Here is a 23,883-nt window from a genome sequence, read left to right on the forward strand (position 1 = left end):
TATATATATATATATATATATATATATATATATATATATATACACGCGTTTTTAAAGACTAACCAATTATTGTAATCAAATTAAAAAGAATAAAATTATTTTTATTAAAATTTAATTTTAATCTCATTTTATTGCAATACTGGTGATTAATTAAACGGTGCTTAGCGTTCTCTTAAGCTATATTTTGAAGCGTTCTCCTAAGCTAGAAATCGTTTTAAAGGTGGTTTGAACCTATTATGGATACCTAAAATTTATCCATTATTTGAAGCAAGCAGTATTTGCTATCTTAAATTGGCAAGGAGGTGGAGGAGGTCAAAGAGGTAAAAATTAACATTACTGTCGAGGAAAGTCTGGTGTTGTTTCATCATTTGTCAAGCTAAATTGAATGATACCAAAATAAAGGCAATAGGATCAACAGCTCAGAAGCTATAATAAGGGATTAAGTGTAATATGAAGCATAAAAAAGTACAACATTTGATAAACGCGTCTTCAATGCTAACCTTGACAAATGTGGTATTATAAGCGTTGCGGACGTGTAAATAAGTGTAATCAAAAACTGTACGATTTTATTATTCATACATGCTAAATCTCTTTTGATGTGCTTAAAATCTTTTATTGGCTGTGATAGTCAAGCACAATAATTTTCTCAGTTATAGAGAAATCATAAACAACTTTATCACCACATTTAATTTTAAAAAAGTATTATTATATAAAGTGCCATTACATTACCAGAAGTTTGTTTTCTTATAACCAGTTATTAACTTTCATTGCCTAAGGCAATATCACTAAGAAGAAAGGAAAGCGGCGGAAGACAGATACCTCGATTAACACGCTCACATTAATGCAATAAGGGACAAAATGGCTAATTATTAGCATTTATTAGGAAATTTAATGTACTTGTTCAGGGGATGGACAAAAATATTGTAATATTTTTATGCGAACTCTATGTAAACAATCTTTCCTATAGCAGCAGCATACCTGCCAACTTTTACGCATTTGGCGTAAAATTTTATTTCTATATTTAAAGTGGTAGTAAAATGTATGCTTTCTATATATTCCTTTCATTTATAAACTTAATTTATAATATTTTTGATCTACCACTGTTTTTAAAAAAAATTAAGCTTATATATTATTATGCAAAACAGTTGCGGTAATCCGTATAAATTTGGTCATAATACAGCGAATGTTTCTGCCTAAAATTGTATTTTAAATTTCAATTTACTAGCACTGGGGAAAATCATCCTTGAAAGGATTACAAGTTGGCAGGTATGCAGCAGATGTTTTAGAAGATTTTACGTGGTTATGCAGCTGGCACAATTTAAAAGATCGTATTTAAAAATTGTGTCCTTTTTACCCATGCACAATTTACATCGACCGAAATGAGCGCATAGGAAAATGAAAACTTTTCCTTTTTTAAATATAATTGTAATTTGTATATAATAAGTATATATATTTACGATATTTTCTTAACACATTCACGTCGGGGTGACCCACCGGTGGGTCAGGCTAGATTGTCTCATCTTGGCAGCGCACTGGAGTAAAAACTGGTAACAATAAATTTCATTTTTTAGTTTTTTTCCGGGAATAATAAAAATCCATAACTACCAATTGTTTTTAACGGATGCAATTTTTATATTGAATTGCTTCTTCGCCGTGATAAAGTTCAACTTTTTAACCCTTTTCGGATGCATAGGAAAATTGACCCCCAGGGCAATATGAATTCTAGAGATATCTCCATGACTTTCCCCTCTTTTTTTTTTAAGTTTTTTTTTATCAACTTTTAGATCTTTCTTCAAGTTCTCCCTAAGTCTACTCAGATTTATTTTCATCACTTCATGTAAAATTTTTCCACCTGAAGAAATCTTATCTCATCAGGCACAACAACTTTTCTACTGGGGATAAACACATTTGTGTAGGTGCCCCAAAAAATTAATGTAGTTCCAGTTTAACTTTACGCCACTAGTCACCGTTGCCCTAGGGCAAATTTTCAGATGAAGAGGTCAAGTGCCCGCTGACGCGGGCAGGTACCTCACCAAATCCAGATCGTCGTCGTCGTGATAAATTTCCTTACAGTGAACTGTTATTGTTGAGAATAGATTAACTCCTCCCTAATATTATCTAATATTGAAATAGTTCTTCTACCAGTATTTTCACTTTTCCCGGCGTGAACGTGTTAAGTAACTTTTCTATCCCAGAATTTTTTTATTATTGTACTTAACCACTTAGTGCATTTTATTATCATGTAAATTTACTAACGTAATCTTCCCATCCCCCTTCATTCCTTTCTTCTATTAAATTTCGATGAAGGAGCAGATAGTCCCTGAACTAGGTACTCAGTACCCATAATTTAAATGGGCAATTATCCTTTCAAACATCGCAATCCTATAGCACAATTTCAAAATTTGTTGATATTAAAGTTAGAAAAAATTATTAACTTCCTTTCCTCAATTGGGTCGGTTCAAATTTTGCATGGTTAAAGAGATACCATTTCTAAATAAACTGAGATAGCCATGTAAAATCTTCCAAAACATTTACGAGTGGTAAACGAAAGTTATTTTCGTACAGTTAGTAAGGAAGAGTTTCCATAATTTTGTCCAACCCCTTAATATACCGCAATTCTAATATAATTTTAATGTCTTAATTTGGATCTAAAAAATGCTTCTATCATAACATGCAACTATATTTTGCATTCTTTCATTGGACGTTATGATTACCCGGTATGTCATCCATCTTTGGCGTGTGATGCTTCTCTCCAAATGAGTAACTGGGCTTTGAATCTTTCAATTTCTTTAAGGCTTCATCGGAATCATACTGTCCAGGCGCTATATAAACACGATGATTAAATTTGAAAGTAAAAGCTTTGAGATGTGAAAGTGCGCAGAAGTAATGGATTTTAAAAGTGCTTTAAAAAGTGTATAACATAAAGTGATACACAAGTTGACATTAGTAAGTGATTCATTCGTGTCGGAAAGCATATAAGTGTGTATCAGTGCAAAAATATTTTGGGTACATTATCAGAGATGCCAACTGCTCAGCTTTCTGCTGAAGTTTTAATAAATTGGTAGCGAATTAAATAGTAAAACTTATAGAATAAAGATGATAACGCCCTCTCTTTAAAAGAGTTCCCTGGAAATAACCACACTTGGAATTGCTCTGGTTACTCAGTATCAGTCCTGGTGGACTCTTACTGATTCATCAGATCCGATGTGACTCCAAAAGATAAGAAGACTAGGTACGTGATGCATGACCTAGTACATCACATGATACATGGTCATAGATGACTGGGTACTAAATACATGACTAAGCATATGGTCCAGTATTTGGACGGCACTAACTTTAATACAGAAAGAAAAAAAAAACAATGGCAATATAGGTGTACGGCCGATGTATCCACCTTCCTCATGGCTGCCCGCAGCTTCTGGAGGGTTGCTCCCTGGTTACACCGGTCTGATTTGTATGAATGGTAATAAAATGGGGGGAAAAAGCTGTGTACAATATTTCTTGGATATTATACCATCCAACAAGAAAATGGCTGCCAATGGGCTGTGCGTAATATTTTCGGGTCAGAATTCTTTGCAACGAAATGTTAATACTATACATTCAGCAATTGCTAGCTGCTGCTCTTTCTCCAAAAAAAATTATAAAGAGTGGGGAATTCTAAACTAAAGCTAGCAGAAAGCTATGATTAATATCATCATCACATCATTCAGAGAAAGAAATCTTTGCATATGAATTTTTGTTACAAGCAGTGGTTTATCAAAATAATTAAAACTATTTTTAATCAAATCAAATAAAGCAAGAATTAGATTTCAATATACTAATTTTGCTACCACAAGAAAAATTCTGATCATAAAGAGGAGTATCCCAATTTAGCCATAAAAGTTTTTTTTGCTGATTTTTCTAAGTTACTGATTATTCCATTCCCAAAGCTATATTGGTTAAATTTGCGTATAAATTCTTCTGCAAAAATTTGCAACTATACTCTGTTTCATTGAGAAAGCCTGTTTGCACATTGCGCGCCAAATGGATGCTAATCTCGCAGCTCGAACGTATATCAACATCGCCAACTCTCATTTAACGAAACTGATGAAAGAATATTAAATATTGTTTCTTGTATACGATTTTCTTCTACAGCAAATCTTTATCTCGTACTTGATTTGTTAAGGGCATGTCAGTATAAGAGGAGCCAATTTTTAGAGAAATATGTCGCCAAATCAAGGACTTCAGTATAAACACGAAACTATAACCTTTTTTTTTTTAACTAAAAATAACTCTATGATTAAAGGATAGGACGAATTATCTGCAGTGTTTTTGTATTGTTTTTGAAAGCATACTTGTGCAATTTTTTTAACGAAATAAAACGGAACTACATGCTGTCGTGGATGATTACTGAAATCCTAGACGGCAATGGTCTTTTCTTAACTTACAACGGAGTATAGGTTTTTTACAAGGCTAAATATTGTGTATAGGCAGCGTCAGCCAGGAATGATATAAGCATGGAGCCACAGTATTATTCTCCTTTATACTTTTGCGCTAGGTACAAAATTCTAACATAAAAGAACTTTTAAATGAGAAATGCTAATTTGAAAATAATCAATTTTGGTGAAAAATGACTGTTATTTTAGGAATTTTGTTTAATGAAAAGTGCTTGTGTAACATGCAGTTGTGGTGAAAAATAACAGTTTTTAATAGGAAATAAATCCTTAGCTATACCAGGAGTTACTTCAACTTTTGGAGGTTTAGGTTTAAGTCCGAATGTGTAGCTTGGCTTTGTATCTTGCAGATTCTTATAGGCAGAATCTGGATCATAATAACCAGGAGCTGAAATATTTGAAAATATGATATTTTTCATAAGTCTCACTCTCAATATTAACCCTTTACACTTAAGAAACTGCTGATTCTCAAATAAAACTTCATTAATTACAACTACTCATCGGTTGTTTAAAGTACTCCGAGTGGAAAGGGATAAAAAGCATTTAAGTTTTTCCAACGGAAGTGCAATTGTAGGCTAGGGGAAGAATAATGATAAGTCACATTTTCAAATTGCTCACGACAGTACTGTTGGCGAAAAACACCATGTTTTCCATGTAATCAATAAGATATTTTGATGTAGTTTTTCGTCTAATGAGAATCGTGGAAACTTGTTAAATGTCTATCTGGAATGGATTAATGTAAAAATGTCACTTTTAGAAAAATGTGACTTATCACTATCTCTCAAATTCCTCATATGCTCTTTAACTTATAATTAATTCCAAGTAAATAGATTAACAAGCAAGTAGTTAAATTTTTACTCTATAGAAGAAATTATTTAAAAAAAATCTTACTATTATTTTATTATCAAATTAAAGCTAAATTTAAACTTTTCAAAGACCGTATAAGATTGTATATAGCCATTTATTATTATTGTTGTTATTTATCCCTTATATGTTTTTATTATAGCGGGAGGATAGAATAATTAAAAATTTAGATTAATTGTGACTGAATTGGTTATTAAGAAACATAGAGACAGCGAAAGCGATAAATAATTAAACATAACAATATTTTGTAAATGCCTAACACAATTCATGCTTAAAGTTACGAACTGAAGGCACACAATTTCAACAAACCGGAAGTTATAATAATAGTAATGGTGAGTGAGCTGTGCTTCCACATTCATATATGCAAGATTTTTTCTTCAAATAACCCTCTCCACCCTCAATTAGTCCATTTTCCTCCTAACACACTTCAACTTCACTAAACATGAGCTAAAGGTTGCGTGAGAATATCAACGATGTCCCTGAACTTATAAACTGGACAGTTTCGTAATACCTTAACTCTTTCGGAATAGTGATCGCGTGATTCTCCTTTCGTGACCAAACGGTATCATATATGAAACGAACCTTTCTAACTCATAGCGGCTCAAGTTCACGCTCGGACGTGAGTTCCATATGGTACTCTCGTCTTAGTACTCATATGTTTTCTTAAGTACCTATAAACTCGAAGCGTATGATCCTAAGGAAGCGCTTCTTTCTGCTGACTGAAGGGGCTAAAATGCTTATTACAGAAAACCATAGAAAAATTAAGAATCTTGTTTCATAATATTTAAGAAATAACCAAAAAATTAAGTCTATTCCAGCTTCTATAATTACTGCCAAAACATTAAAAAAAAGATATAAAGTCTAACACTGAGCCAGTTCATTAAGAACTCTTATAACTTCTTATAACCTAGTGCTATAAAATCAATGGAAATACTGACGCTGTTAATAGTTACAAATGAGTTTTCGTAACAATGTATGATCGTTCTAATTGATGTGTATTTTCCACCGTTTCGTCTAGTTTTTAGTAAGTCTTATTTATGTCTAGTAGAAATAAACATGAAGAATAAATAGGGGCAAGCATACATTATAAATATGAGAACAATAATATCAACACTTAGATATTTAATTATTAAGGACTAGATGAAAGGTATAAGAAAGATACGAGTAAACTAAGTAGTCATAAGTATATAATTCTATAAATTGAGATTCCACTAAATAGTAAAATAAATTTTAAAAATTTAAGGAAAAGTTTTTTTAGTTATTGAAGTGGTAAAATAAGTGTTATATTAATATGATTTATTTTACAAATTCGAAATATTTCTGTCCACCATAAGGCAATAATATTATAAAAATGTATCGGATATTAATGCACTGTACATTCTAAACACTGAAAAGTGATAGGCAAAATAAGAGAATATTTACTTGGTAGAAACAAATACTATTACCATTTTCAAACAAGTGTTTTTTTATCGATAGACCAATGTGACAGGTCATTTATTAATAAGCAAACGGCATATACTTAACTACTACGGCATTTCCGTAGCTTCAAAAATTATTTTTCCTAATGATATCAACAGTAATGTATTGATATTTAAATAAATTAGAAATAAAAGGATACTGTCCACCTCTACGCATGAAAAATGGTCATGCACTTTAGTTCAGAAGAAAATTTTATAAAAATTTAATTTTTTAAAAAAATTTCTGATTCAGTACACTACAACTGGGGTAAATATTTCGCTAAAACTTCAAATGTAGGAGAGTATGTGATGGAAGAAATAAGTCTATTTTTCCCTTCATTTTATGGTTAACCACTTGATATTTATTAATTAAAAATATAAATTTTGATCAAGGATAAATTTTATATCTGAACATAGTTCGAAGAGTTATGACATATCACTGGTTCAAAACTTAACACGTTCAAGCCGGGAAAAGTTAAAATACTGGTACGGGAAAAGAGAAAATACTGGTAGAAGAACTATTTCAATATTACATAATATTCGGGAGGAGTTAATCTATTCTCAACAATATCAATTCACTGTAAAGAAATTTATCACGGTGAAGAAGCAATTCAATATAAAAACAATTGGTAGTTATGGATTTTTATTATTCCCGGAAAAAACTAAAAAAGGAAATTTATTTGTTACCAGTTTTTACTCTAGTGCGCCGCCAAGATGAGAAAATCTAGCGTGACCCACCGGTGGGTCATCCCGGCGTGAACGTGTTAAACGACACTTCTGCACTCACTTCTCATTCAAATAAAATGAGAAGTAGGTGCAGAAGTGTCGTTTTAGTTTTGAACCAGCGATATGGGTAACAGTTTGTGAATAATTGATAGCAAAAATTTACCTGTAGAATTAACATGAAGTTGCAGCTGCATGGTGTCGCAATATTAAATTTAATCTAACTTGTACCAATTCTTGTACCCAAAATCATGTTAAATAACCATTTGTTTTTGAAATAATTAACTTTTATCAAGTTATTAATGTTACTGCATGCCAAAAAAAACAATAATTTTCTGAGAAAACTTTAGGTTTTTGCGAAGAAGTTGTTTCTTGAAGAAACTTTTTCACACAGACAAAAAATGTTTTTGAATTTAAAAAGCTGAACTGGTAAAACGAAAATTTACGTAACTTTGGCTTAGTTACGTGTTCACTGGAAACGAAACAAAATGTAGCTCGTTACAGTTAACACGCTGAATGCCATGGGGGTCACCGGTGACCGGCAATGAGTTCGTTCGTAGTGCCACGAGGGTCACCGGTGATTGGCACTGAGATTGTTCGTAGCTCCACGGGGGTCACCGGTGACCGACGAAACCAAGATTATTAGAAAAACATAATTCGAGTAAATTTTTAATGCTTTTAATTTTTTTATATTATTATCGTTTCCAAAATGGTTTGAAAAAATTAATGCAATACATACTGAGAATATCATTTTGGCCAGATGGGGGACAAACCATGTAAAATTAGCTTGGCATTCAACGTGTTAACGTACTTTTGCTATAGTGTAAGATCGAGATTATAATGGATCTTTGCCAGGTGTGGTGGTAGCAGATTCGATTATAATTCGATTGGCTATTTTGAAGCTGCTTGTTAAGTAAATTGTGAAATCTAACCTGAAAAACCTACTTTTTCGCCATTTTAACTTAATGTGTTGTGTGCAACCCTGTGAGAGCCCTGGAATTGAAAACAATTCATAGCTTATTATTTACCTGGTGTATCGTCCGGTTTAGGATCTTTGTGCTTCAAGCCAAATGAGTAACTAGGATGCGAATCTAAAACTGATTTGACACTTTTTTCAGGATCATAAGCTCCCGGAGCTAGACAAATAAAAACAATTCTTATAGCGATTCGTGCTATTGAGTCTATACAATTTATTTTACTGTTATCATTTCTAAAAATAAGTCTATGCCTAGATCCCAGAAATATATAAAGCGGTAGTCAAATAACAATCTTAAATGTAATTCGTTTATGCTTGCGCACACAAATCTCTCTGCAAAATTTATAGGTTTAAGTCATTTGTACGTAGTGATGATGAAAACCATTCTAAATTTAACTAATTAAATAATAAAGGGCTAAATCTGAAAAATTATTACCACTCTAAATATTTAAATAAAATATTCTTATATTTCAGAACACACAATTTATTATACTCCCAGAGATGCCAACTTGCTCCGAAGAGCAAATATATATTTTAAAGTGGTAGTTTATGAAGTATGATTTATGGTTTAATAAATTCAATTTAGTAGATTTTTATCTACCACTATTTCTAAATAATTCGTAGCCCTATATAATTCACCACTTTATAGTATTAAAGTCACCAGATTCCAGATGAAGACGCCCTAGGAGACGAACGTGCCTTGCGAGTTCTCCGAGCCGGAAGCTCGGTCGCCAGTCAGCGGGATGACCAACGATGAGTTCCGGCCAGCTAATGGTCACCACCTCCCTGCCTTAGCGATGATCTCTTCCTCTCTTCGTGAGTGTTTGATGCAAGCCTGATGACTGCAGTTCTTCTGCAACGTCGATCAATGTTTGAAAGACAGAACATCAAGATGAAATAGTTTTCAAATCCAGCCAACGTGAACACACCGTGTAAGCGGCAGTAGTAACTTGTTTAGCCTCGACGTACGTGAACGTGATGATTGCATTGACCTTTCGTTAGTAGCATTTAGGCCTGTCCGACATGTTAATGGCGGTCATTTGCGTTTGAAACCGACTGGTCGAAGCATGTATCGCAAGTAGGAGTCTGGCTTTACTAACATCTATTGTCCCTCGGGTCCTCGCCAGTTTAGCTACTAGCGGAGACTGGAGATGTTAATTATGAATTCGAGATAAGTAATCTTAACAGCGAGATGTTTTCCACAAGCAAAGCACAGTAGACTTCATTTTTGTTGATTACTCTCAACTCTTTTTCAAGTCACCACAGCTCTTCCGCACCATGGCAATGTGCCATTTTCTCCCCACTTCAACTTTAGCATTATGCTTATCACCTCAGGGCTTCACCTCAACGATCCTTACTTCATGATGAAGGGGTAAAAGGCCATCTTGGTTCAGGGACCCCGATCAACCAACCAGACCAGACCAGTATTAAAGTCATGCTATAACTTTTAAAAGGCAAGCAAAAATAGTTAAATAATTGCAAAGCTTACTTTGTAGTTATTTACCGTTTTTTTAATTATTTTGGCATGTCCGGAGCAGTTGGCATCTCTGTACTCCGTGATCAAATGTTTTAAGTAGGCCTGCCAACCACTACGCTGTTTCTAAAATATTTCATATAAAGTGGTAGACAACGCAACTTGTTTTCGTTAATTAAGAAGGAATAGAAGACTCATTTTGTAAGTTATTTACGCATTCATGACTGCAAAAGTTATTTGAAAACCAAAGGTGACCAACAACGGGTCAGTGCAGAGAGCAAAAGTCAGTCAAGAAACTTTCCTCACTTTCTAACAGCACAAAACGGTCAGCCTTAAAAAATAAGCAAAAGGAACAACGCTATCCTCTCATTCATTTTAACCAGTTAACGCCCAGCGTCATATATTTAGGACAGTTCCTTTTTTCAAAGACATTCATTGTGGTGTGAATCTTTTTTCATTTATCTGAGTGAATTAAATGATTCTCAGATATCACAGTGATTTAGTTATTTCTGATTAGATCTAGAGTTATAAGGAGCAAGTGCTTTTTGATCTATCAAAGACTTTTTTAATGCTCTAACAGTTGAAAAACCAATTAATTTCGATAATATATTGTACCACTTTTTCCATAAAACCACTTTTTGTATCATTTCAATATATAAATTCGGGACAAAACGGGTTAAAGCAATTCAACTACCTCACTGGCTATTCTTCAACCAACACGATGAATAGGCTAAGGCCATATTTGGCTCATGTACCCAGCCCTATTTGTTAAGTAAAGTGAAGTAATCCCCCCAAAAAAGCAAATTAAGTAAAAGTTCCTAATTAGCAATTTCTGGATCAGCGTATTTCATTTAGAAAATATTTCTTCAGATCAGTGCGACCTCAGACAATAGTTTCTAACTACAGTGACATAATTTAGCTCTTTGTTGTCTTAAGAATAGTGGTCGCTAAACGCTTAAAACCGATCAGTGACTTTTAATATTTGTTGAATTAGTGTTGTCAGACTGGCTTCATTGGCGCCAGAAAGGGTTTAGAATAGTAAGAGCTTATTTTGCTTATCACGAAAACTAACTGCAACTGAAATGATTTAGCCATCAGTTTTTCCTATTTGGTTTTACTTTCAGTCCTGCAGCCAAATAAGCACAACAGATAAGCTTATTTTAAATTTATCCCTATATTAAACGTAGTCCTAGTAGTCGATTTATCTGGCCACCTGGCGGCCAAGAAGCCCTTTTCCCATTCATCATGAATTTGGGTGCCGTTTGTAGTTAGCAGGCAATTCTAGTACCAGTATTTTGTTGAAACCTATCCCATTCGTAATGGAATTTTAGCACTGTTTTAGGTTGGACATTGATGTTAGCAGGCAGTGAGGTTGTTTTTAAGGTTAGGCAGTGGCACTACCTGAAAGTTGGTACTGAAATAAAATTTAATTCAGATTGATATGGAAATAAATTTAAACCTTGCAAAAAATAAGATGTTTTTGAGGTTGAGAGGTGAAAAAAAATACACCTGAGGTAGAAAAAGGGGTTAGGTTTTGCATTAAAAATAACCTCATCAATAAACTTCAATTTAAATCTTATAAAATCAACCTCATCTATAGCTCAGCATTACTTTTAGTTGAAATCAGGTGAAATTATTCACACCTTAAATAAGCTTATAGTTGCTTGAAGTTTAGAAAAGTTTACCTGTAAACCTCAAAATCAACCTTTCTAAGCTCGTTGCTATATGTCAAATTTTCATCAACCTCAAAACAACCTAGTGAATAAAACAACTTCATATACCTTAATTATAAACCTTGGTTGGTTAAGTCAACTTCTAATAAACCTCAAAAACACCTTAAATTTTGAAGGGAAAAAACACGAATTTAAAGAAAGAGTTTCGTGTTGAAAAAGACAAACGATCAGGAGACGTTATTCATTAGAAAAGTTTCTCGATATAAAATAAAATATATATATTTATTGCAAAAAAAAAAAAAAACTTATTAAGTTGTGCGCAATACGAAAATTCTTTCTAAATGAACTAGTGACTGCAATAAGATTTAAATCAGTAAAAAAAAATTGTAACATACCAGGATTGTTATCAAGCTTTGGATCTTTATGCTTCTGCCCAAAACTATATTTAGGTGTTGAATCCAGAACCGTTTTCATGCTTTTTTCTGGGTCATACTGGCCTGGCGCTAAAGAAGAAAAGAATAAAGATATTTTAATTTTTACTATTAGTATATTATCTTAATTCCATACATCAAGTTACGACAGGTGTTCGTAAAAAAACTTCAAAGTAGAGTCTAAAAACTGAGATGTTAAAGATGCGTTTGTTAATAAATGTTACACAGATAATTATCATACTTTGAAAAAAAGCACTCGTCTTCATACTATCCTAATCCTTATAATTTTTGAAAAGCGTCTGATTTTTTTTTAGGTATTTTTGACCAAACTGTGAGCACCACAGTTTGCACTTTGCCTATACTCAGAGTATATTTAGAAGATTCTATATTTCTATTCCAAATTATCTAAATATTCTAAGAAAAATTTTACTGTACAATCAAAAATACAGCAGTCGAAGAAGTCATGGAATTTGTCGCAATTCAATTTTTTATCTTTTGACATACATATCTTGTTGAATTCGTGAAGATATTTTCGGTAGATTGTGTCAACACTATGGTTAACACGTTGAATGTCACGCTAATTTTACATGCCTTGCTCGTCTGGCCACACACTACAAACTAAATTTGCAAATATAGACAGATTTTGCTAGTTTATAAAAGGTTTAGCATGACATATCTGACAAAAGTGGTGAATCATATAAGCCTACGAATTGTTTAAAAATAAAAATCTACTAAATTGAATTTATTAACCGGTTAACGCCCAGCGTCATATATTTAGGACAGTTCCTTTTTTCAAAGACATTCATTGTGGTGGGAAACTTTTTTCAATATTTTCATTTATCTGGGTGACTTAGAAGATAATCAGATACCACAATGATTTAGTTATTTCTGACTAGATCTAGAATTAAAAGGAGCAAGTACTTTTTGATCTATCAAAAACTTTTTAAATGCCCTAACAGTAGAAAAACCAATTAATTTCGATAATATATTATACCACCTTTTCCATAAAACCACTTCTAGTATCATTTCAGTATATAAAGTAGGGACAAAACGGGTTAAACCAAGAATCACAATAATTAAGTAAATCTTGAATAAATTTTCTGCAATTCCATAAAAGAGTGTAAATTTTATAGTTCTATATCATGTTATACGCTGTCAGCCAGCTGTTTTTCGCGGCCTATGTGAAAGGTGAGTGTCAGCAAGCAGTTGCACACGCAGCCTAAATGTAATTTCAGTGTCAGTCACCGGTGGTTGACGTGGCCTAAATGTAATTTCAGTGTCAGCCACCGGTGGTTGATTTGGCCTAATTGTAATTTCAGTGTTAGCCACCGGTGGTTGACGCGGCCTAAGAGGAAAGTCCAGTGTCAGCCACCGATGGCTGACGCGGAGCTCAACGTGTTAGCTAACTTTGATATCTCCTCTGCGCAAAACTTGCTGATGACAACCAAAAAAAAAAAAGAGTTTCATCCTTCGCATTTAAACTAATAAGCCTATTTTTTTTAAAAAAAATCGGTTTTAGTTATTTTATTTGTTTTACTACACTTCAATTTCTTGCTTAAGTACAATTCAATTAAAATTTTTTTTAGCTTTGTTGCAGTTTAAATAAAATTTGTTTTCTTATTTGATAAAATGTAAATTATTAAGCAATAAACCATATTCAAAATTTAATAAAAAAAACTTTTTTCGCTGATAGCTAACACAGGGATAATTCAGAAGCTTTAAAAGTTTGGTGACTGTTGCTCTAGTACGACATTAACAAATGAATTGAAATTTTAAAAAAAAAATATATTTCGATTCTGTAGAAATAAAAATAATTGCTAATTATCTGGGCGGAATAACTCACCAGGCATATTGTCCGGTTTAGGATCTTTAGGTTTGTGACCAAACGAATATTTCGGCGTAGAGTCTAATACAGTCGTCATGCTCTTATCGGGATCATAAGCACCGGGAGCTATTAACAAACACAACATGAACAATATTGCTACAAAAACCTTTATGGAATTAACATAATAAGTCTCATAATAACTATACATAAAAATAATTATGAATGACTACACATTTAGTATACGCATAGCAATAAATCAAATGTATACATTATGTAATCAAAATGCTGAAATCCAGAATGCTGTTAAAAATAACTGAAAGATTCTGTCATTGAAATTATGAATAGCACCAAAAGTAGCAATTTTAAAAAGCTTTTCTATCACTAAATGCTGTAAAAATAATACAAAATGCATGTTAGTGCATCAATTTTTTGTAAAATTAACGTACTAATATGTAATCACTTATACCACTTAAAAACTAATTACTTCTCAGATGTATTTCTTTTTTTTTCCTTCAAAAAAAAATAGTCAAAATTAGCAGCTTAATTGCAGGGATGCCAACTGCTCCGGACTCTGGAAAAGTTTTAATAAAGTGGTAGTGAATTAAATAGCTTAACTTGCAAAATAAGCATAGTTACGCCTACTTTGAAAAACAGTAACCAAATAATAATTGCTCTTAGGTTGCATGTTACATGATTTTTATAATTTTTCATATTTAGTGGTGAAAAAATTATTTAAAATTAAAAATACTAAACTAAAAATAACTTAAATTTCTTTACCGCTGGAAAATACTATTTTGCAAAGCGGAGCAAGTTGGCATCTCTGTAATTATTTCTATAAAAAAGAAACAAATTGCATGACGGCAACAATATAGTACGTAATAATAAAGAATAAATATTTGGTCTCAAAATCATGCGCTTATTTATTACATCGAATAGAAGAAATTATCGTTAAAATAATAAATCCACAAAATATAGCTTATTAAAAAAAATTTAAAGCCCCAAATATTACTAGTTTCTAGCCAAACAAATTGTCAGTAAAAAATAAAATATGGCACACTAGATCAGGATATTAAATCGAGGAAAATCGATAATTTTTTAGCATCATGATATCATAATAACGATATTTCAATGTATGCATAGATTAAAACATCGTTATTATGATATCATGATGCTGAAAAAAAATTTTTAAAGTTATATATATATATATTTAATTAGAAAAATAATAAAACAATTTCACGAAAAAAACGTAAAGGTTCTCAACAGGACGCATTCCTTTACGACGGCGAAAGATACATTTCAAAATGAAGTATAATTATCCTAAGATAAAAAATCACTCCTTAATACTTCTACGCCTCTAAAAAAGAATAAAATGTAATTTTAAATGAGTTTAAGATAAAAGAAGAAAAGCAGTAAGCAAATTTATCGATATGAATTTAAAAAAAATAAACTTGTGTTATAATTAGATATACGCGTCTAACAGTTAACAAAAATGTTAAGAAGAAAATATATAACGAATGTGTGCTTTTAGTTTTATCGTATAAAATACTTGGAAACAAATAAATAAAGCAAATTTCATTTCAGTGCCGCCATCGGTGAAGAAATACTTTAATAAAAATTTAAGCAACAATAATAAGTTAAAAAGTTAATCAAATAAATAAGAAAGATATTTAATTCAAATTGTAAAACTTATATAAAAAAAAGACATTGAAATAGATAAAATTTTTAGAGCTTGATATATATATATATATATATATATATATATGTGTGTGGGTACGTGNAACGATTCAAGATTTATAATTTCTAAATTTATTATCTTAAAAGATTTATTATTGCTTGAAAAAATTTTTGCAAAATATTATATATATTTGAAATAATCGTTGTTTAAAATTATAAAATTTGCTAATGGTAAAAAGTACCAATAAAGCTACTGTATTATATTTTTCTTTTTTGTAAAAAAAAAAAAAAAAAATTCGATTCTGTAGAAATAAAAATAATTGCTAATTCTCTGGACGGAATAAACTCACCAGGCATATTGTCCGGTTTAGGATCTTTAGGTTTGAGACCAAACGAATATTTCGGTGTAGAGTCTAATACAGTCGTCATGCTCTTATCCGGATCATAAGCACCGGGAGCTATTAACAAACACAAACATGAACAAGATTGCTACAAAAACCTTTATGGAATTAACATAATAAGTCTCATAATAACTATACATAAAAATAATTATGAATGACTACACATTTAGTATACGCACAGCAATAAATCAAATGTATACATTCTGTAATCAAAATGCTGAAATCCAGAATGCTGTTAAAAATAACTGAAAGATTCTGTCTTCTAAATTATTACAATATCACCATTCGAGGAAAATTATATCTATGGTCAAAATGAACATGGATGTGCGAAATAATCACCAAAAAAGGAATAAAATTGAAATTGTGAATAGCACCAAAAGTAGCAGTTTTAAAAAGCTTTTCTATTATTAAATGCTGTAAAAATAATACAAAATGCATGTTAGTGCATCAATTTTTTGTAAAATCAACGCACCAATATGTAATCACTTATACCACTTAAAAACTAATTACTTCTCAGATGCATTTCTTTTTTTTAAAATTTTTTTTCAAAAAAAAGTCATAATTAGCAGCTTAATTGCAGGGATGCCAACTGCTCCGCTCTCTGGAAAAGTTTTAATAAAGTGGTAGCGAATTAAATAGTATAACTTGCAAAATAAGTATAGTTATGCTTACTTTAAAAAACAGTAACCAAATAATTAATGCTCTTTGGTTGCATGTTATATGATTTTTATAATTTTTGATATTTAGTGGTGAAAAAATTATTTGAAATTAAAAATACTGAACTAAAAATAACTTAATTTTCGTCACCGCTAGAAAATACTATTTTGCAAAGCGGAGCAAGTTGCCATCTCTGTAATTATTTCTGTAAAAAAGAAGCAAATTGCATGACAGCAACAATATAGTACGTAATAATAAAGAATAAATATTTGGTCTCAAAATCATACGATTATTTATTACATCGAATAGAAGAAATTATCGTTAAAATGATAAATCCACAAAAAATAGCTTGTTAAAAAAAGTTTAAAGCCCCAAATTTTACTAGTTTCTAGTCAAACAAATTGTTAGTAAAAAATAAAATATGGCACACTAGATCAGGATATTAAGTCGGGGAAAATCGATACTTTTTTAGCATCATGATATCATAATTACGATATTTCAATGTATGTATAGATTAAAATATCGTTATTATGATATCATGGTGCTGAAAAATAATTTCAAAGTTATATATATATATATAGAAACATAATATAATTAGAAAAATAATAAAAAAATTTCATGAAAAAGCGTAAAGGTTCTCATCAGGAAGCATTCCTTTACGACAGCGAAAGATGCATTTCTTAATGAAGTATAATTATTCTAAGATAAAAAAAATCACTCCTTATAATACGTCTACGCCTCTAAAAAATAATAAAATGTAATTTTAAATGAGTTTAAGATGAAAGAAAAAAAGCAGAAAGCAAATTTATCGATATGAATTTTTAAAAAATAAACTTGCGTTATAATTAGATATACACATCTAACAGTTAACAAAAATGTTAAGAAGAAAATATAAAACGAATGTAAGCTTTTAGTTTTATCGTATAAAATACTTGATAACAAATAAATAAAGCAAATTTTATTTCAGTGCTGCCATCTGTGAAAAAATACTAAAGAAGTTAAGAAGTAAAGAAGTTAATCAAATAAGTAAGAAAAATATTTAAATTGGAAAATTTATGAAAGTAAAAAAAAAAACATNATATATATATATATATATATTCTTAACACGTAAAACGAGACGCGCAGTTGTTTCGTGACATTGTTTTCCTAATCAAGGTAGTTTATTGAGTACACTTGCCTGGTATGTCATCAGGTTTATAATCTTTATGTTTCACTCCAAAAGTGTATTTAGGTGTGGAATCAAGAACTGTTTTCATGGCTTTTTCGGGATCGTAAGCTCCTGGAGCTGTACGAAGAATAATATTAATACTTATTAATAAAAGTTAACTATCATTTGATTTATGGAGATTTAAATTAAATTTTGCGTTACTAAAAGTATACTCGCCTGGTATATTGTCTGGTTTTGGTTCTTTATGTTTTGCTCCAAATGTATATTTGGGTGTGGAATCTAGTAATACTTTGATACTTTTATCTGGGTCATATGCACCAGGAGCTGCATGGTAAACATTAATTTTTATACAAATGTTTGATTGTTAATAACATGAGTCAGACAAAAAAAATCGAGAGAACGGTTTACTTACTTTACATAAAACCGTTTACTTTATCATGCTTTAACGATATTTTCATTTTTAAAACGAATTTAATAAATTTGAATTATTTTATTACTTTATTAAAGTTTAAAAAGTGATTAAACTCGAAAAAGCGAACAGCCGTCATCAAAATATGCTGTTTACTGTTAAGTGACAAAATGTGTTGTTTACCGAAAAATCAATCTCAAAGTGTTTGAATCTCAGTGTATTTTATATGTTTTAAACAAATGAAACCATCCAAAACAAGACAGAACTTGCCTGGTAGGTCGTCTGGTTTGGGTTCTTTGTGTTTCGATCCAAATGTATATTTTGGCGTTGAATCTAATACTACTTTGATACTTTTCTCTGGATCGTAAGCACCCGGAGCTGTGAGATTAAAAATTAAGGATTAGTAAAAAAAAATTAATATAGCTTTAATATGGCATACTTATTGTTAGACATAAATAAGAAAAAAATAAATATAGCGTTATGACATTAGTTCAAGTAAACATTTTAGTTAATTCTAAGTCTAACGAATGACAGTAATGAAAACTGATGAATTATACTAGATGTACTATTCTTATTATTTATTCCGAAAATATAACGCAGTTGTTAAGTGAACAAGCGTGATCTTAAATCATGAATTTTAATCTTAAATAATGAAAAATGGGCAAACGTAATAGTCGACTGACACCAGTAGAGCAATTAAGAGTGTTCCACCGATTATGTATTACTGATCAACCAGTTCGCGCCAGAGGATTTGAAATGAGTATGGAGCCACTAAGATCTGAAACAGAATAATGTGCAGTTGTTGTAAAATTATTGGTGGTAGTTACTGAGCGCAATGCAGACATTTATGGTCAAATGTTTGTTCTTCATGGCAAACAACAACACTATGATGTGAACAAATATACAATTCTTTGCGAAGAGCGTAGGCCTTCAGGAAATTATCCACTGTTTTGTTAGATGTCCAATGTGGCAAGACACAGGGCAAGCAAACGGATTGATTACACATCGTCTCCACAATGAAATATATTTGTGTAGCGTTATAATTTTTGTGTAACATTTCGAATAAAGGTATGGTTGAATCACCGACAGCCATTGAAAATCGTGCTGTTTTGTTTTCTTCTGTTTTAGCGGAATCATAGCTGATAAGATTTTACATTCACTTTAAGAGCTCTCATGTTTATAGAGAAAGTTATACACATAAATTGCATTGACGACATTTTCAAGGCATAGTATTTTTCTAGGTAATGCCATTTTTCAAGGTATAATACTTTTCTTGGTGATGCAGCATGGCTATAAGCATACCAGTTCCGTAGCAAATTTTCAGGATAAATGTCGAGAACTTACTGTTCAATGCGAATATATATTGACTAGACTTTACATTAATTTTAATTGCTCTCATGTGAACTAGTTAATATGCGGTGCACTCCTCTTACCACTCTTGAGAGGTGTTGTTGCTGATGTATTTCTGTCGCTATCACATTTATCAACTTTTCATTCGGTTAAACTTCATACTATAGATAGAATGCGTCTTTATAGAGAAAGTTTTGTATAATAATGGTAATGACATATGTCTACGTAAAAAATGATCTCTTCGAGTTATGATACAAATTGCAAGTATAGATATCAAGACTTTTATTCCGGGTCTTGCGCTATCTATTTTTATATCTAATTAAATATTAGAGAAATCATAGTAATAGTAATGGACCCGAGATGGTTCAGTTGTTAAGGCACTGGACTGTCATTGCGAAGAACTGGGGTTCGATCTCCCAATGGCGACTTTAAGCCCACCCACCAAGCCGATGGGTACCAGTTTGTCATGGAAGAAAAGGTAGCCTGTGCGCAGAGCTGACCATATTACCATTATCATGCCGTTGGTCATGAAATTGTGGAGCCTTAACCTCCATGATTTTCTGGCACACAATGGAGGATTACTGTAATGCTTTGTTTAGTAATAGTATTGCCTTATATGCAAGGAATAATGATCTAAACCAATCGTAGAACCTGTGAAGCATCTGACCTACAGTACCATTTTTAAATTTTACCGTAAGCTAACAATCAAAATTACCAAGTTTTTAAAAATAAACCATACATTTATTGGTATATAAGCTCACTGGTGGAATCAAGATTAGCCGACGGAGCTACTAGTAGTTCGCAATCGACGGTCACAGGTCTTAACTTTTTCACGAAGAGTAAAACAGTGTGTGTAGCATTATTTACCAATATAAGAAATACACTGAATATAATTGGGCCAATTTAATGTACAAGTTATTTATTTATTTTTGTTATTTATTCTATTTTTTAATTTTAGTATCTATAAGGTACAGGCAAGAAAAAAAAATCAGATTTTGAAATTCCAAGACTATTCTACCATAATGTAAGATAACTGAACTTGCCTGGGGTCTCTTCTAACTTAGGGTCTTTTGGTTTTAATCCAAAAGAATATCGAGGTGTTGAATATGATATATTCTTGATGCATTTTTCTGGTTCGTATGTACCAGGAGCTACAAAAGGCAACAGTTTTATTTCTAAAATGTTATGTCACATCTATTTAAAATAGCTACACATTTCAGATCTATGTTAGTTCTAAAATTATTTCTGAAATTATATGGGACTTAGGGCTATAATAGAATGATATTTTGTAAAATCGTTCATAAGCCTAAAGCAAGAAATCAAAAAATGCAGTTTGCTTTATGTTTAAAACCCCACTTCAATTTTTAGCTAAGATTAATTTTATTTTAATCAATTTGATAGCATTCAGACTTCAGGACATGCATGGAGCGGTTTTTATTAACTGCTTTTTTTTCCCCTGTTTCCACCGGCAATCAAACAGGTTTTGATATTTTCAATCCCGATTTTCTCACAATGAATTCGATAAATTTCAATGGTGTGATTGATTTTAATTTACAGCCCGACATTTATTTGACAGTGATTCTAAAAATAATATTAAAGGTGATTCTTATGGTACAACATTGCACAACATAACTAAACCAACGAATATAGAACATATGTATAATCTTTGGCAAAACGTCACAGGACAACAGCACAAGAGGCAAAATTCAACAAAAACAACAAAACCAACAGCAAAATTCAAAGCAAAATTCAACAAAGAGGCAAAATTCAACAAAGTACAACAAAAACAAAACATAAATAAAAATGAATACTCGCCTGGTACATCATCAGGCTTAGGTTCTTTATGTTTTATTCGAAAAGAATATCTAGGGGTTGAATCAAATACCATTCTCATACACTTCTCCGGCTCGTATGCGCCAGGAGCTACAAAAATCAAACTCTAGTTTGCAATTTTGAAGTTAATTTTACACAACAACATCAGTTGAATTCAAATCAGAATTACTTTCTATCTCTATTATTTTAATTTCTAAATCAAACTATGCTAAGATTGAAAGAACTGCTTACTTTCTAATAGAATCATAATATTCAATCTGAAAGGAAAGAAGGACAACATGAAAGATGGCGCATTGGTTACTAAAAAAAATGAGTTAATGTTTTTTTTTTATAAATCGGAAGTAATTAATCACATGAAAAAAGAGTAAACAGCATTACGGGAATTTAGGGTTAATTTTGGAGAAATTTAAATTCTGATTTTGGTAAATTACTTGGTTAAAAAATATATAGAATTATTGGTAATTATTAATTGTTAATAAAGAAAAAATTCTGATTCTGATTTAAAAAAAAAAAAAAACAGAGGGAGAATTCGTTTTCACCCAAATAGCACAGGTGTTCAGAGCTAGAAGTTACCCTTGGGGATCACTTCTAACTATGAACACCCCTCTACAGTCAAGGGTTTTGGCTACTATGCTAATTCTTCTTATTTGTCACAGGGCTGCTAACTTTCTACGCTTTTTGTAAAAATGTTTTACTAGTGGTAGCTATGCTAATGTTTAAATTTATTATTTATTTATACTTATTTCCATACCACTACATATAAATGATTTAAAAATTCATATGCAACGCCACTTTGTTCCAAGTAGCGGTACAGATTATGACCTATACAGAGATGCCAACTGCTCCGGACACACCGAAATAATTTCAAAAATGGTAATTAACTACAAAGTAAATTTAGCAAATATTTGATGTTATAGCATGACATAAGTACTCTAAAGCGATGAATTATATAAGCCTACGAATTATTTAGAAATAGTGGCGGATAAAAATCTACTGAATTGAATTTATTAAACCAAGATTCATAATTGATAAACTACCACTTTAAAATATATATTTGCTGTCGGGAGCAAGTTGGCATCTCTGCCTATAGAATACAATGAATCAGTTAGTGGCGCTTCGCATCAAATACTGAGATTTAAACCATATCCAGCATCCAAGTAGCGAATTAGAATCCCACTGTTACTCTGGATGTATCTTCATGCTATCCTTCTATTTGACAAAGGCTTATGAGCCTAAATTGAGTACAAAGCCTACTAATGTATGTAAACCCAATAAATCAATCCAGCTCTTTCGGGGAGACGATTTTAAAATGTTAGGGAANAAATGAGTTAATGTTTTTTTTTTTTTTTCATAAATCGGAAGTAATTAATCACATGAAGAAAAGAGTAAACAGCATTACGGGAATTTAGGGTTAATTTTGGAGAAATTGAAATTCTGATTTTGGTAAATTACTTGGATAAAAAATATATAGAATTATTGGGAAAAATTAATTGTTAATAAAAATAAAATTCTGATTTTGATTAAAAAACACAGCGGGAGAATTCGTTTTTACCCCAATGGCGCAGGTGTTAACAGTTGGAAGTGACGCGCCCCCTCCACAGTCAGGGGTTTGGGCAACTATGCTAATTTTATTTAAATTAGACTTATTTCCACACCACTTCATATAAATGATTTAAAAATTCATGTGCAAAATCACTTTATCGAAGTTCTTTCACAGCGAGTCTTTTTAAACGTTGACAAAATTACCATTTTTTATTATTTTTTTTATTTCCAATGAGCTGCACAATCGGTCTTGCCGATGAGCAGACCTAGTGCGTTCTCCAGAGGCGGTATCCACTCTTTCAGGACCACCAAAATGGGTGAGATACCGTTGGTCATGTTAATTTGGACGTCTAGTTTCTGCCACACTAGATGGCAGCACCGAGACTCTATGACAAAATTACCAAAAATTCTGAAAGCTTCAGTTTCCTAAATGTCTACCACTCTATAAAATACTGTGCAAAAAGCGTTGGCAGGACTGTTTGACATAATATATAATATTTTCTATAGAGTTTGATAATTTTGATGAGTTTATCGGTCATTGGTGTCAATTGGTCATAAAGTAAATTACATAAAGAATTTCTTTAGATATTTTTGTTTTGTTTGTGTTGCTATTATTGAAATTCATTTATTGTAAAATTAGTAAATCATTGTGATTTAATGCAGTCTCGTGCTAAGAGTTAAACAAGACAAGAACCATCATTCTATTTTCTAATTATTTTTTTTATTAATTTACTACGTATTTTAATTATGTAAGTTGTTCAATAATTTCGAGTTTGACACTTTTTTTTAGAATTCTTGACAGAATTTTTTGTAAAAATACACACTAGTGATCTCAAAGTGACATTATAAAAAAGAAAATTATTTACGATTAACAAATCATCAATTACAACAAATATAGCATAAAATAATCAAGAGTAATTCCTTTTTAAGAAAATTGAAAAAGTGTTTGCTTCTCGTATGAAACCATTTTTCACTTTCTTGCCAATGAGGAAA

General features: G+C 31.5%; 1 protein-coding gene across 28 annotated transcripts in view; it reads right to left on the reverse strand.

Moving 5' to 3' along the window:
* The window catches only part of LOC107440114 (uncharacterized), a 92,943-nt gene that overhangs the window by 12,890 nt on the left and 56,170 nt on the right, over positions 1–23,883 (reverse strand). For 5 of the 28 annotated variants that reach the window (XM_071186603.1, XM_071186597.1, XM_071186589.1 and 2 more), the window contains exons 5-11: positions 21,331–21,438; positions 17,973–18,080; positions 17,766–17,873; positions 13,875–13,982; positions 11,996–12,103; positions 8,506–8,613; positions 2,715–2,822 (exon numbers count right to left, since the gene is read on the reverse strand). In XM_071186603.1, the coding sequence (XP_071042704.1) occupies positions 2,715–2,822; positions 8,506–8,613; positions 11,996–12,103; positions 13,875–13,982; positions 17,766–17,873; positions 17,973–18,080; positions 21,331–21,438 (756 nt within the window). Of the gene's footprint in view, positions 1–2,714; positions 2,823–8,505; positions 8,614–11,995; positions 12,104–13,874; positions 13,983–15,880; positions 15,989–17,765; positions 17,874–17,972; positions 18,081–18,435; positions 18,544–21,330; positions 21,439–23,883 lie in introns of all 28 variants that reach the window. The other 23 variants (XM_071186605.1, XM_071186590.1, XM_043053638.2 and 20 more) reach the window with 17 other exon arrangements.

This window comes from Parasteatoda tepidariorum, chromosome 10 (assembly GCF_043381705.1).
Source record: "Parasteatoda tepidariorum isolate YZ-2023 chromosome 10, CAS_Ptep_4.0, whole genome shotgun sequence".
NCBI classification, from domain to species: Eukaryota; Metazoa; Arthropoda; class Arachnida; order Araneae; family Theridiidae; genus Parasteatoda; species Parasteatoda tepidariorum.